The following is a 15,100-nucleotide window of genomic DNA, read 5'->3' as shown; positions in this document are numbered from 1 at the left end:
CCTTTTTTTTTTTTTTCAGTTTTTGGCTGGGGCTGGGTTTGAACCCGCCACCTCCGGCATATGGGGCCGGTGTCCTACTCCTTTGAGCCACAGGTGCTGCCCCTTTTTTTCTTTTTTGAGGGACAATCTCTGTCGCCCTGATAGAGTGCTGGGGCATCATTGCTCATGGCAACTCTTGGGTTCAAGAGATCCTCTTGCCTCAGTCTCCCAAGTTGCTGAAACTACAGGCCCCTGCCACAATGCCCAGACAGTTTTCAGTAGAGATGGGGTTTCGCTCTTGCTGAAGCTAGTCTTGAACTCCTGATTTCAGGTGATCCATCTGTGTCAGGCCCCCGTAGTGCGAGGATTACAGGTTTGAGCCACAACACCTGGCCTACAGTTAATTCTTGTACATTTTATGGGTTTGGGCAAATATATGGTGACATATTTATCACATAGTTTTCGTATTTCTCAATAGACATTTGTTGGGTCCCTTCGTGGTCGCCACTTGTTGGTGCTCAAGGACACCGGGTCTCCAGGCTTGACCTGAGGCCTTGTTGGAGCCGGGACTCTAGTCTCCTGCCCCAGCTACTTTACTGTCTGCACGCGGGCCGCCACGCCAGCTTACTCGAGCTGGGTCTCATTCGGGTCTTGGGTGCCCAAGCACATTAGAAGTCACAGTCAATGTTAGTAGGAGCGAGCACCTCAGCAGCAGTCTGTCAGTCTTAGTCCCCCCAGCAGCTTCTCCTGGGATTATTTATAGAAGTAACACACCACGGTGTGGAGACTGCTCTGCAGTCACGAGGGTGTTCTCCTCACATGCTCTTACAGGCTCTTGTGCTCTTTAACCAGAGACCAATGATGTTAAGTCCCTCCCCCAATCCCTTATCGCCAAGGTATTTCTCACAGGTGTCTCCTACAGACATTAGCGTTTTTAATGTTTTTTAAATGTTTGGCATATTTTGGAGGCCAGGAACATATCCTCATTGTGATCAACCACAGGCATATCCTTTCCAATCTCTTGTTTTGTCCTTGCAATAATATTAGTATTAGCCTTTTGCAGTTTCAGTTAAATAGTGGTTCACATGTCTTCTCACACACTATTAGATAAGATTTGAGACTCAGAAGAATTTAATACAGTGATCCTTTGCTTGAAGAAAAGTTTTAACGTGCCATTTCAGCACCTGGGAAGTGTAAAACACGGGAGTGTTTTTCTCTTCTCTATCAGATATGCCCCCAGAGCTCTCAACGTGTTCTTTATGTTAAGCATTTTTGTCCCCTCTAATCTATCAGAAATGAAATTATCTGACTCTTACCAAAAATTCTATATTTTATCTGGTTGCTAAGAACTGAGGAATGTTTGGATAATCGATGCAGATACAATTCAAGTTAACCACAACTGTGGCAGTCCTGTTCCCTGCTTAATTGTTTTGCATCTTTAGTCTTTCGTGGAAGCCCTGCCTGTTGTAAAATCTCCCTAGCAGCCCCCTCTGTGCAGCCCAGGGGCCAGGCACAGGCTTCTGCTGGCACTGTTGTTTGTCTGTCTCCACTAGGCAGTCAGCATGTGTATCTGAACGCGTGATTGAGAAAAGGAAGACAGTTGGAGGAGAGAGACGAACAGAACACACATAGAGGAGGGCCAGAAGAAATCCCGGGGCTCTGCAGAGTCAAGTGATTAGTTCAATGGCCTGATTCAGGACCTTTTGAATATTTCTCATTTGAGAAACAGAAAGATCTTTGTTGGGGCAAAAAAAAGGTTAAGGATAGAGATGTGGCCAGCTGGACATCCATCAATCATGAGCAGAAAGATTTGCCTCAGAGGGATTTGGTAATATTGTGTGTTTGTGAAGGTACATGGATTTTCATTCTTAGTTAAATATTTCAAAAGATGAGGCTCCTGGTATTTTCTCTCCATAGATGATTTTGGAGGACACCTACCTCCAAGGTAGTGTCGGTGTTCAAATGTCACTCTGAATAGTATTGGCAAACATCTTTCTGGGTGGCACGTTATGCCCAAGCCATGCGTTGTGAAGCAGGTATAATTTTCATGGCTGAGCTTATTTGAGTTTAGTGGGCTAGATTGTATTCTTCTTCCTTTTTTCTTTCATTTGTTCCTTTTCTGAACAAATGATTTGAAAACATTGAAACAAATGTTTGTTGAACACATTAAGAGAGAGCCAGGCATTTGTCAGGTAATGAGGGGGTAATGGTGAGCAGCCTACACACAGACCCCTGCCCTCTGATGGCCGCAGATGGCGCCCCTTTCCAGCCAGCGCGAGGAAAGCACTGGCAAGTGGGGAAGGACAGGATGTCTGGGAGCACAGGGTGGGGAAGGTAGGGCAGATGCTGGGAGGAAGTCCCTTGAGACTGCAGCCGGAAGCATAAATTCTGAGCTCAGAGGGGTGTGTTCTCGATGAATGAAAGCTTAACTTATTAATATTTAGGGCTCGTTGAATGGAGTATATTTTCTTTTTTTTTTTTATTTTGTAGAGACAGAGTCTCACTTTATGGCCCTCTGTAGAGTGCCGTGGCATCACACAGCTCACAGCAACCTCCAACTCCTGGGCTTAAGCGATTCTCTTGCCTCAGCCTCCCGAGTAGCTGGGACTACAGGTGCCTGCCACAACGCCCGGCTGTTTTTTGGTTGCAGTTTGGCCGGGGCTGGGTTTGTACCCGCCACCCTCGGCATATGGGGCCGGCGCCTTACCGACTGAGCCACAGGCGCCGCCCGAATGGAGTATATTTTCGTAGCCTCCCCCAACTTTATGCCATTCAACCGAGGGAGGTCCAGAATAGCATGGAAGACAGGAGCCCACTTCAGCTGCACAGTGGCTGTGCCCTGAGGGAGCTGAGGCCCCTGACCCCACAGTGGCAGTGAAGGCTGTTCTTCACCTGCCTTGTCTCCACTTGCACGTTCACTGGGCCAATTTTACTTTATTCTGGGCATGGCGGCTCACACCTATAATCCTAGCACTCTGGGAGGCCAAGGTGGGTGGATTACTTGAGCTCAGGAATTAGAGACCAGCTTGAGCAAGAGCAATATACCCCGTCTCTACTAAAAATAGAGAAACCAGCCAGGTGTTATGGCCCACGCCTGTAGTCCCTGTGACTCAAGAAGTCGAGGCATGAGGATCACATGAGCCCAGAAGTTTAAGGTTGCTGTGAGCTGTGATGACATCATGGCACTCAACCCCAAGGTGATAGAGTGAGACTCTGTCCCCCTAAAAAAGAAAAAAGGTCACAGTAGACACAGGGCATCACATGTTGTATGTTTTCACTGGAGCATTCTGGAGTGTAAAGAGTCAAGTCTTTTATTACCTTACTAATACTCTCCTTTCTCTATTAAAAATAATTTTTTTTTTTACTGTGAAAAGTAAAATATATGCAAAAGAGTGGACACCCATGCCCTTAGTACCAGCCTAGGAAATAAAACATTACCAATAAGGTGTGTCTTTCAGATCCTGCCCCCTCCACCCTGTTCCAGTTGTAACCACTTTCCTGAATTTCCTATTTAGTGTTCTCTTTTGTTCTTCTCTTTATGTTTTAAAAGGTCACATTTGTTCTTATGTTAAGAGATATGGTGGTATCAGGCTAGCACTGTGTACCAGCAGAGAACAAGAGATAGATAGGCCAGAAAGCTGTTTAAACAGATTATAATCTTTTAAGCAGGAGACTATACCGGTAACTTCAAAGTACTTCAAAAAATTTTCAAAACAAAAGCTTTCTTTCAATTTCAAGGAAAACCTTAATAAGCTTTGTTAAAAAAAAAAAAAATACGTTTTTTGCAAACCATTGTACTATAAATAGACCCAGCAGTAATACCACATAGAGTTGCTTCAACCAGCAACAGTTTCAAGATCCCAGTCTGGGCTATGAAAGTGTTACTTTGTTCATGACAATGCTACTCCATTGTATTCAAAGGATTTAATGGTGTGAGAGTTTGAGTTTGCTTAGAGTAAGATCATCTTGGCATGTGGTTGGGTGACGTTATCAACCTCGCATCACTTTAGTCGTCTAGAATATTGAAATAGGTCATGTCGGGAAATAGCCTCTCAAGCAAATCATTCTTCAATTTGCTTTTTTCTCTGTGATGAGATGGGTGTTGGTTTGTATTCTACATTGGCTTTCCCTTTCTTCCTAAAATGGTCTGTTTGTTCCATCCAAAATATAAACTTTTGCGTATCATTCCAGAAAAATACCAAGTTTTGCATATCATTTGATTATTGTAGAAATGACCCCTGGGGAAATGATTCCACAGACTTTTTGATTACTTGTCAAATGATTTTACAGGCTCTCTTCATGTGACTTAATAGTGACCCTCTCCTACTTTGAGGGTCATTATCATCTCACTGACAAATAACACCTCTGGGCAACGCAGTACATTTTAGAAACCTTATTCCCCAGAGTACACTAAGAGAGAGGTTGTTTTGTTTTTGTTTTCTTGCCCTTTAAACTAACAATGCTCAGCAGGCTTTTCTATTCCTTATGGAAAACTTCTCCAGAGAGAAAGTAAGCTTGGCTTTTATTACTGTGTTGAAGTTGATATGTAAATTTATATGGAAGCCAGAATCCACAGTTGACAGGAAAACATAAGTATCATTTAATCTTTTCAGTTTGCTTCATTTCATTTCATTTCTATGCTTTTATCCCCAGAGCAATTGGATTTTTCAGGAGTCAACAGATTTTTTTTTTCCATGTATGAGTTTTTGAACCAAACCATTACACAGCCATTTTTGCCAGTCTGCTATAGTCATAATAAATCCTAGTCCTGAAAGGAACCTATTTAATAATCTTATTTAGATTGAGATTGCAGTCTTCGGTGACATGGAATGTAGATTACAACAGTTTCTATATATCTCAGGGTTCTTTACATTTGCATTTTTAACCATTTAAGAAGCCCCTAAAAACTCCTTTTTATGACTCTTAGGATGAAGTATCTGAATTGCACAATAATTTTACTATGTATTTCCATAATACGCTTAGTTATTTAAAAGAGGGGAGGGGAATGGACAAAGCAAACCATTCCCAATTGTTTAAGAAACCAGTAAACGCATCACTTGGTTGGACTGGCTGGACCTGTGTTTTCGTTTCTTTATCCACACTAGAGAACAATTTTCTTTTTCTTTCCTTTTTTAAATCTTTTGGTGGTGGTGCTTCAACAGAGGGTCTTTCTCTGTAGTGCAGTGGCACCGTCACAGCTCACTGCAATCTCCGACTCCCAAGCCCAACCAGTCCTCTTGGCTCAACCTCCGAGTAACTAGGTCTGTAGGCACACACCATATTCCCAGTTAATTTTTAAGATTTCTTTTTGTAGATTCAGGGTCTCGCTATGTTGTCCAACCTGGTCTCAAACTGCCAGCCTCAAGCAATCCTCCCTTCTTGACCTCTCAGAGTACTAGGATTGCAGGCATGAGCCACCATTCTGGCCTAGGAGCACATTTCTAACAAAATGCCATTTATGCCCATTGCAGTTGGTAAAAGTACTTTGGAGTCCAGGTGCTATTATGTGTAAAGAAACCACATGCAGTCTTAAGCAAGGGCCTCCAGTGACTGATATCAACAGTGCAGACCACCCGACTCTCGGGATTTAACACAGTTGACTGCCCTTCCCTTGTCTCTCAGCGTCATGATTCTCTGGGCTACGTCTGGTCTCTTTGTCCATAGCATTCACTATCTGGAGTATACTTGTCACAAGCAGAGGAACAACGAGCAGGGGGCGGGGAGCTGGTTCTACATGTTTGTGGGGGAAAGAGCAGGAGATGAGATCTGAGAGGTGCCCAGCAATTAGATCAAGCAGGGCCTAGTTGGCCACATGAGGACTAGCTTGATCCAGGCTGATGTGGGAACACCCTTGGAGGATTCTGAGTAAAGGAGTGATAGGATCTGACCTGAGTTTTAATGAGGTCTCTCTGTTCTCTCTGCGGACCAGGCTGCTGAAATCTGCATGTGGTTTCTTTGCACACGCGCAGCAGTATTTTACCAACTGTGATGGGCATGAATGGCATCTTATTAGAGATGTTCTCCTGGGCCGGCATGGTGGCTCATGCCTGTAATTCCAGTACTTTGGGAGGCCAGTTGGGAAGCATTAAAGTAATCTAAGTGAAAGATGATGGCAGCTGGGACCAAGATGGTAGCACTGAATGTGCACAGGAGAGATCAGTTGCTGTGATCAGTTTCTATGATCAGTTTCTAAATATGTAACTTGTGTTACAGACAGCTTGGAGGTGAATCGTGAGAAAAGGAGGAGTTGAGCAAGACTCCAGGATTTTGGCCTCCGCCACAGGAAACTAAAAGGCTAGAGTTGCCATTTGCTAGGATGGATAACACCATGGAAAGGAAGGTTTGGGAGTGGGAGTCAGGACTCAATTTGGACACATTAAATTTGAGATGATTCCATTTATAAGTGAAGTTGTTGATGCCAGTTAAATCCTGTGTGTGTGTGTGCACGTGTGTGCATCAGCATTTAGGGACATTGAAACTAGCTGAGGTCACCAAGAGAGTTACTATTAAATAGATAAGCAGTCAGAGGAATGATCTGGGGCTCCTTAACATACAGAAGTCAGGAGAACCAGCAAAGGAGCTGCCAATGGGTAAGAAGAAATCAAGAGGGAGAAGCATTCTAGGAGCCAAACTGTAAAAGAAAAGAAGTTTCAAGGAAGGAGTGATTAACTGTCACCTTGCAGGTTGGTCAATAAGACACACTTTGGTAGTTAGCCATTGATTTAGCCACAAGGAGATCATTGCATTCCTTGGCAAAAACGGTTTCAGTGAAGTATGAGGATGAAAGTCAAAAATGGATTTATTCCAAAAAAAAAAAAGAAGGGAAATTTAACAAAGTGAGAATAGATAGTTCTTTTGAGACCTGTAAAAGAGAGAATGGCAAAGGGGCCACAGCTTTGGGGAGATGCAAACTCTTTTCCCTTAGAGTGGCAATGTAAATATAAATGTGTATACCTATATGGCTGATGGTAGTAATCAGCAGGAGTGAGAAACTCAGAGAAGAGAGAATTGCTGGATCGAAGTCCTTCAGTGGGCACGAGAAGACGAGGTGCAGTGTGCAGTGGAGGGGGTGACCTTGGAGGGGGACAGACATCTGGTTGACTTTGGTGGAGCTAAGGGAGGACTATGGGCACAGACGCAGGGAGGTAGGCAGAGGTGATGTGGGGACCTCTTCTGGTGGCTTCTGTTTTCTCAGTGAAGAAGCAGTCATTAGCTGAGTGAGAGTGAGTAGCTGGAGGGGATGGAAATTTGAGTTTGGAGAGGAAGGTTTAAAATAGTCCCATGGGAAAATGGAGAGTGGTGGAGAATGGATGGGTTGTCAAGCATCACTAGGAGTCCCCTTGAGGTTAGTCGTCATGAATATAAGGTGAAACCAGTTGGTAGGATTGTGGGCATTTCTCCAGTGATGGTCAGCCACCCTGGTAGAGAGGCAGAGTGGGCAGAGAATTAGATTTAACCAGGACTGAGATTTGGCTAGGTGAATGCACTGATGGGAGAGAGAAGCAAGGGAGCTGATCCTGCGTGCAGGGAGTATAACCATGGGTGGGATCTAATCTGAGTGAAGCAAATGACATGCTGGGCTGCAGGACAGAACGGAGCTTGGAGCATTGATAGAGTTTTGCTTCTGATGTGGCAGAAGGACCAGTGAAGTCAGGAATTTGAAGCTTGAACTTGAGATGTGGGGAAGGTGCAGGTATGTTGATACAGTCTAGAACAATGATTCTCAATGAGGGGTTGATTTCACCACTGAAAGGGGTGGACATTTGTGATGTCTAGAGACATTTTTGATTATTGCAACTGGAGGTGGAAGAAATGCTACTGTGTCTTGTAAAGGCCAGGGATGCGGCTCAGCATTCTCCAGTGCACAGGACAGTTCCCCAGGCAAAGATTATCTGTCCCCGTTGTCATTAGTGCTGAGTTGGGAAGCACTGCTTTAGGGTATGACCATAGGGCTGGGTGGCAGGATAGGCCCGAGCTTATCCAGATGACCGGAGGAGAGAAAATGAACAAAGAGACCAGTGTTTTAGACGGTTTATCTTATGACTATAGGAGTAGTAATGGAGAAAAAGATAGGGAGGAAGTTAACTTGCTGTGTAGGGAGTGACTCGCTTTTTCTGGAGTTGGAATTCATAATGCTGTCTCTAAGAGCCACAGGTTCAGCCAAAGAGTGATGGTATGTTTTTTTTAAAAAGCCACTTGTGAATTAGCCAGCTCTGGTGTAACTAAACCAAGTCTGTCTTAAATAAATTGCCTACAAGCCTTTTGGCAATCTTGGTTAGTGTTTTTGCTCGAAATTCTGTGACTGTAAACTTGAACTTGTGACCTAGTCCCTACTTTAAATAATGTCTCTGAGTAACAGTTCTTGCAACCAGGCCTTGAGGCAAGAATCTGGTTCAAGACAATCCGTGAGAAACTTCATTCATGGGCTTTAGAGACTGTGACTTTCCTAGCAGCGCTCATCACCTTGGAGAAAACTAGTCAAAATCACACAGAATGAATACGGGTTGCAAACCAGGACTGCTTCCTGGAACAAGCTGGTCAACTTGTCTAGTCTTGTGCTTTGTCCTTCATTTTGAACTCCAGTGCCCCGAGGCTGCTTCTCTGCCCACCCACAATAGCAAGCCATGTCTTTTGTTTGTTTCTCAGCTGAAAGAGAGGCTTGTTTGGAGGTTTGGACCACAAATAATAATCTATTGTTCCCTATAATAATAATCTACCCTCTTTAGCAGAAAAAAATCCACTTGATGCAGTGTGGCTATCAGTTTATTTAAAAGAATAGCCAAAAGTGTCCATTGTGCCCTGAGAATAAACATTTGGAAGACGGTTGGGAGGAAAGGGGGAGAACTCTTGTTCTCCTTGGCCCAGAGTTATAGTTAAGCCCTCTGGAAGAAAAAATTCTGAAAATGACTCTCGGTTCTAAGTGACAATACCCTGCTTTATTCTGCCCGTCTGTTACATTCTAAGAATAACTGGAACACTGTAGATATTTATTTCAAACTATTTCTTTAAAAAATATCTTATTTTGAAAGTCAGTGTTTTTATGTTACCAATTTTAAGCCAAGGATGTTTCTTTCTAACCTTCATTCAGTTTGCAAAGGTGTTTCTTTTTGAACGAAGACTGTCTTCTTTTAACAATAATCCTTAACAATTCTTGCAGTCGCCTGTGATTACAGATCTTGAGAAAAGAGCTTTTTTATATTCCATGTGATAGACGTATTTTAATCACTACTTCCTGGACTTAGGGTAACTGAAAAACCTGGATAGGTAAAATGAAATGTGATAAGTGTAGTCAACTATTTCTTGAGTACACACATACTTAGCACACTGAAATCTTGTGGTGGTTAAGATTTCACTAGCAAACCCCAAGATATGTTATGCATCTTTCTGCATTATAGGAAAAAGACCAGTTAAGTAATAATATGACTTTAAAATGAAGTAATAAGTCTCACTCAGAAGAGTTTTAATTGCTTTAAATAGAGAAGGTGAGAAAAGTGCAATGTGATAACAATTGTAGGTGAATATGAGGGCTGATCAAAGAAGTAAAAATATGGCCTTCATATCATTAAACACAGACCATCAGGGAAGTGACCAGGCAGTCCTTCAGGGGGTGAACGAGTAAACTGTGATACATCTGTACCATTTAATATTATGCAGCAATAAAAAGAAATGAGATATCAAGCCACAAAAAGACATGAAAAATGATTAAGTAAATATTGCTAAGTGAAAGAAGCCAGTCTGAAATGGCTGAATACTATATTATTCTATCTGGTGGTGCCTGTGGGTCAAGGAGTAAGGTGCCGGCCCCATATGCCGGAGGTGGTGGGTTCAAATCCAGCCCCGGACAAAAACTGCAAAAAAAAAAAAAAAAAACTTTCTATATTATTCTATCAATGTGACATTCTGGAAAAGGCAAAAATATAGAGGTAGTAAAAGGTCAGTGGTTGCCAGGGGTTTGGGAGAAGGAGGGAGGAAGGAATTGGTGGAACACAGCAGGTGTTTTAGGACAATAGAACTATTCTATATGGTAAGGTAATGGTGGAGCCATGTCATTGTACACATTTGTGAAAATACACAGAATGTACAACACAAAAGTTAACCCTGATATAAACTGTGGGTCATCAATTTAGACAAATGTGCCACCCTGATGCCAGAGGTTAGTCACAGGGGGAAACAGGGAGTGGGGTGTGAGAACTGTCTACTTTTCCACGCAGTGTTTCTGCAAATGTATAACTGCTCTTTATAACATCTTTTAATTTAAAAAGCATAATTATTAAGTATAGCCAAACTAGTAAAAATATTCTCTTTTTTTTTTTTTTTCTAAGACTAGTCAAGTGCAATAGTGAGAAAGGGGAAAAGAGTAGAAGAAGGAGTTCAATCTGTAACTGACCGTGAACCATCAAGCGAGGTAACTCACTACCTTTGGACCAGCCAAAATATTTTCTTAACTAAAAATCAAAGACAGTGCAAACCTCAGACTGTCAGTGACAGGAAGTACTTAGCTATAGGATATCCTGCCAGAAGTGTGTGGTAAATGGCACTGGATCACTGTATATATCTGGAAACTTTCTTGTATCTTTCCTTTGTCCTCTTCTGTGAAAAATGTGCGTAGTAGTGTTTATTGCTAATGCTCCCCTTACACTGTCCTTTCTCCTTTCTCTCCAGTGACAGCTAGAGTATCAGCCTTGGAGGTCTATACACCAAAAGAAATCTTCGTGGCAAATGGGACACAAGGGAAGCTGACATGCAAGTTCAAGTCTACTAATACCCCCGGCGGGTTGACCTCCGTCTCCTGGAGCTTCCAGCCAGAAGGAGCTGACACCACTGTGTCGGTAGGAATGCTTGGGTGCTCGTGGCTGGTCCTGCCTTGTGTGTTTCTTTACTGCTGAGGTGCAGTTCAGGATCCATTCTCCTGATTGTGCATTTCCAAAATGAGTGTCTCTATCCTCTATTAGAGCCTTCAAGGCCTTTCTCCAGCTTCAGCATCTCTTAAGTGTGCTCATTCCCTTGTCTTTGCGCATCATTCTCCCTTGGTATCCCCGCAGTTGCTCGCCACCTTCAGATCCTATTCTGAAATGGATCTTTTCCACAGGGCAGTCCTTAATTGACCATGCCGACACTAATCAGGATTTATCCTGCATCTTGTCAAACGAGGGCTTTTATTTGCCCTCTTTTTATTTCTATCTTTTACCTGTTACTATATGATACATATGTGTGTATATGTGCTCCCTTCTGATTTAATTATGAATTTCTTGATTTCATTTATAGGCCATCTGATTTGACAATATTTATTGAGAGCTTAACATGCAGTGGGTAGGTAGGGCTTTCAAAAGTATCTAAATAACAGTCTTTACTGTCACCGAGAGTGATCAGAAGTTAAGACTGGTATACACGTGACTTCAGGGGCACAACAGTAATAGAACACCAAATGTTAGTTAGTTACTAGCTGAGTACTGGTTTGCAGTGGGTGCTTGTTAAACATAGACTGAGTATTTTGATTCTTTTTTTTTTTTTTTTGAGACAGAGTCTCACTATGTCGCCCTCGGTACAGTGCCATAGTGTCACAGCTCACAGCAACCTCAAATTCTTGAGCTTAAGTGATTTTCTTGCCTCAGCCTCCCACGTAGCTGGACTTGCCACAATGCCTGGCTATTTTTGTTGTTGTTGTTGCAGTTGTCATTATTGTTCAGCAGGCCTGGGTGTATGTGGCTGGCGCCCTAACCACTGAGCTACAGGCGCCGGGCCAGACTATTCTGATTCTTGTTCATAAAACGGAGATAATACACTCTCCCACACGGGAGTGTTAGACTAAAGTGAGATTGTGTAGGGTAAGTGCACAGGATGGTGTCTAGCTGTTGAGGTACTGACACACACTGTTCCCATGTCGCTGTTGTTTTCTCAGCCTGTTGAATGTCCTTTCCACAGAGGCACATACTGTAGCAATGTTGCACATTTCAGATTGTCTGTACTCGGCAGGGACAGGGTCTGCCATCGACTTTTAAGTAAGAATCCCTGGCTCTTCTCTCAAATGATGACCAGTTACATTTGTCAGTCCCCACCCAGATGCTAGGCCCGTCGTATGCCCAGGTCATTGAATCTTCATGGATCTGTGAGGCAGGAACACTGTCCTCTCCATCTAAGTGAGGAGAAGGTGGAGGATGGGAATACCGGCTCATGGCCACACCATACGGGTCAGAATTGCTCAAACTTTGTTGCACTGAACTCCAACTACTATATTTTTCCCTTTATATATTTATTTCTCTGTCTGATTGGAAAGTCTGTTTATAATATTTACTGCATAGAGGCTTTAGGGATTGCCTAAGGCAGTGCCTGATAATTTTTATAATTTATATTTAGAAGGAGCCTTTTTCTTAATCTCTGCCCCTTCCCATTAAATACTATAGATATACCGTATTTATATACCGTGCTTTATATAACTGTCTCAAACCGTCCCACCCTCTAGCCAATGCTTGCTATATGTAGTACTGCCCTTATTGAGAACGCCTGGCCTGGAGATTTTTGTAAGACACTGCCTGAGAGCAGGAATCCATATAAACGTCATGGGGAAACAGATGCAGAGTCATTCCCTAGCTTCACGTAAATATGGTATCAGCATAGAACATACACTAATGTTCCTACAGAGGCAAAACATGTTAAGTTTACTTAAGAGAGTTCAAAGAAGTATCTAAACTTGTGATGATTTCCCACTGAAGTCTTCTGCAGGAGTGGATGTGAGGGCCATTATTTAGTTCATAGAAAATAAAGCAGTAGTCAGGAAGACACCTAGAGGTAATAACGTTCTTTTTAAAGAGTGCTTCCATTTCTACTCAAAACCTTCTTGTCATGTGGATTAAGGAAGGTTTATAGAACTCAAGACTTAAGAACATGCCATATTTCTGGTTAATGTGTTTGGCTCATCAGTTTACACTTTTGCCTGCTTACAGTTAACTCCAGAATGCTCAATTATCGGTTTAGGAGCCAAAATGTCAGAACACATTTAATAGAAGGTAAGCAGGTTGATTTTTGTTTTTATAGGTTTTACAGGAAAATTATATTCAATCCTAGCATACCATAGATAGCTTTTCTGGTCCATGGACTCAGGATCCACAGGTCTAAAACAGAGTTCATTCTTTCTCCCTTCTGTTTCTTTTTCCCCTGCCCACTTTTTTTTTTTTTTTTGGAGACAGAGTCTTAGGCTGTCACCCTGGGCAGTGCCGTGGCATCACAACTGACAGCAACCTCAGACTCTTGTGCTGAAGCGATTCTCTTGCCTCAGCCTCCCAGGTAGCTGGGACTACAGGCGCCCGCCACAACACCAGCTATTTTTTTGTTGCAGTTGTCATTGTTGTTTAGTAAGCCCAGGCTGGGTTCGAACCCACCAGCCCCAATGTATGTGGCTGGCGCCCTAACCACTGAGCTACAGGCGCCGCCCCCTCTGCCCACTTTTTTGTGAGAGGTTCTTGTCCTTTTCTCCACCACCCCCTGCCCCTGAAGAACCTTTCCTGGCTCTTCCTTCTTCATTGCTGGTGTCTGGCTTTTTGTCAGCCTTGTGCCTCTCTGGTGCCTGGACTGGCAGAGCAGCCCCTGGTTGGTCTTCTACTTCTGTTTTTTCATCTTGCAGTTTAACCTCACACACCTGCAGTGCGTAGCCTTAAGAGTTCTTTTGCCCTGCCACTGCTCTTGACAGAAACCCCCTAGTTTCCCACTGGCTGGCAGTGCTTGTTTAGAGTTTAAAGCTCCTTACAGTTCAGCCCAGCCTACCCCTTCAGCCTCACTTGTGCTGTCTTGTGCAATTCCTTCCAGTCTAGTAAAAATGCTTTATGCCTTTTTTTAAGGCAGATGGCAGACCCTGTCCCTGCCGAGTACAGTGTTTCTGCTTCTGAACCCTCCCCATTTGAAGTGGACCTCATCTCTTTCCCCTGAACGTTCGTCCCTGCACCCACTTCTCTTTTCTCTGTAGCTCTTCAGACTCACTTCTCACATATGCGGGCCACTCCTGTGTTACGGATCATTTAATATGACAGGTTTTCTCTTCTTTATCTGAATACAGGTATTTTAAGAGCAGACACCTGTCTTACATCTTTGGTATACCTCGTAGATTTAGCACAGTGACTTACACTTAAAAAATATTGGTTGACAATGAGATCTAGTCTTATCTGTGACTTTTTTTGCTACTTCATTTCTGTTGTTTTCACTGGTTTGACCAAGGTATTATTCCTCAATTCAGTTCAGCAAATTTATGCAGTCCCTGCTACATGTAGAGTGCTGAGTCATGCAGAGATAAATACACGTCCACCTTCTCCCCGGCCTTCACAGGGCCCCCGTGTGAGGAGGGAGACTGACTGAGGGAGCAGCAGAACGCAACCCCACTGGTGGTTCAGAAATGCAAGGCAGGGAATATCTGGAGATGATGTGGTCAGTGAAGACAGAAACCAGACAATGGAAGGGTTTTTCTGCTAAGCTCAGAATTTCTGACTTATTTGCTTGTGATAAAGAGAGAGTGAAAGACTTTGAGCAGACAGGCATGAGAGGCGGTTGTTAATGGACATAGCATAAGCTTTGAAATCAAAGGTCAAAGCTGAGTCTAAATTCCATCTCTAAAACCTATGACCTTGAGAGCTTTTCTGCATGTCACCAAGCTTTTCTGAGCTTTACTTTCCTCATTGTGAAATATCAGGCAGGGTGGTTATGAGCATTGGAGAGATGTTGGGACATAGTTTTCTTTGGGTCTTTCCCCTCTGCACCATCTTGCAAACAGAGGCACTGGCTACCTTTGTTCTCGACTTTCTTTGTACAGTGATTGGTCTTGGAGGACAGAGGTAATGTTTCCCCCTGCAGTGGAGGACAGATTTGTTTACTGTTCAGTATAGTAAAGATAGTATCTCCCTACAGGGCAAAAGTCAGACACACCCTCTTCCCATTATACGAGATTTGAGTTCTTTAAGGTTGGGGTTCCTCAGCCGTGATGCAGGGCCTCTGCATGTACAGCTTCTGCATGAGCCCCTCCATACCATCCTTGTAGGACATGGCGGGGCAGGGGCAACAGATCAACACATGCTTCCTGCTGCAGCGTAAGCCACAGGTAGGTTCTTTGCCTCTGAGTCTTCTTCATGGGAGTGAACAC

The 15,100-nt window shown here is 43.3% G+C and overlaps 1 protein-coding gene across 1 annotated transcript in view; it reads left to right on the top strand.

The window, feature by feature from the left end:
- The window catches only part of MPZL1 (myelin protein zero like 1), a 61,720-nt gene that overhangs the window by 24,898 nt on the left and 21,722 nt on the right, over positions 1-15,100 (top strand). Inside the window, exon 2 of the mRNA XM_053605985.1 lies at positions 10,642-10,808. Coding sequence (XP_053461960.1) covers positions 10,642-10,808 — 167 coding nt within the window. The remainder of the gene's footprint in view (positions 1-10,641; positions 10,809-15,100) is intronic.

Source organism: Nycticebus coucang, chromosome 10 (genome assembly GCF_027406575.1).
Source record: "Nycticebus coucang isolate mNycCou1 chromosome 10, mNycCou1.pri, whole genome shotgun sequence".
Classification (NCBI taxonomy): domain Eukaryota; kingdom Metazoa; phylum Chordata; class Mammalia; order Primates; family Lorisidae; genus Nycticebus; species Nycticebus coucang.
This window is presented reverse-complemented; position numbering and strand designations above follow the sequence as displayed.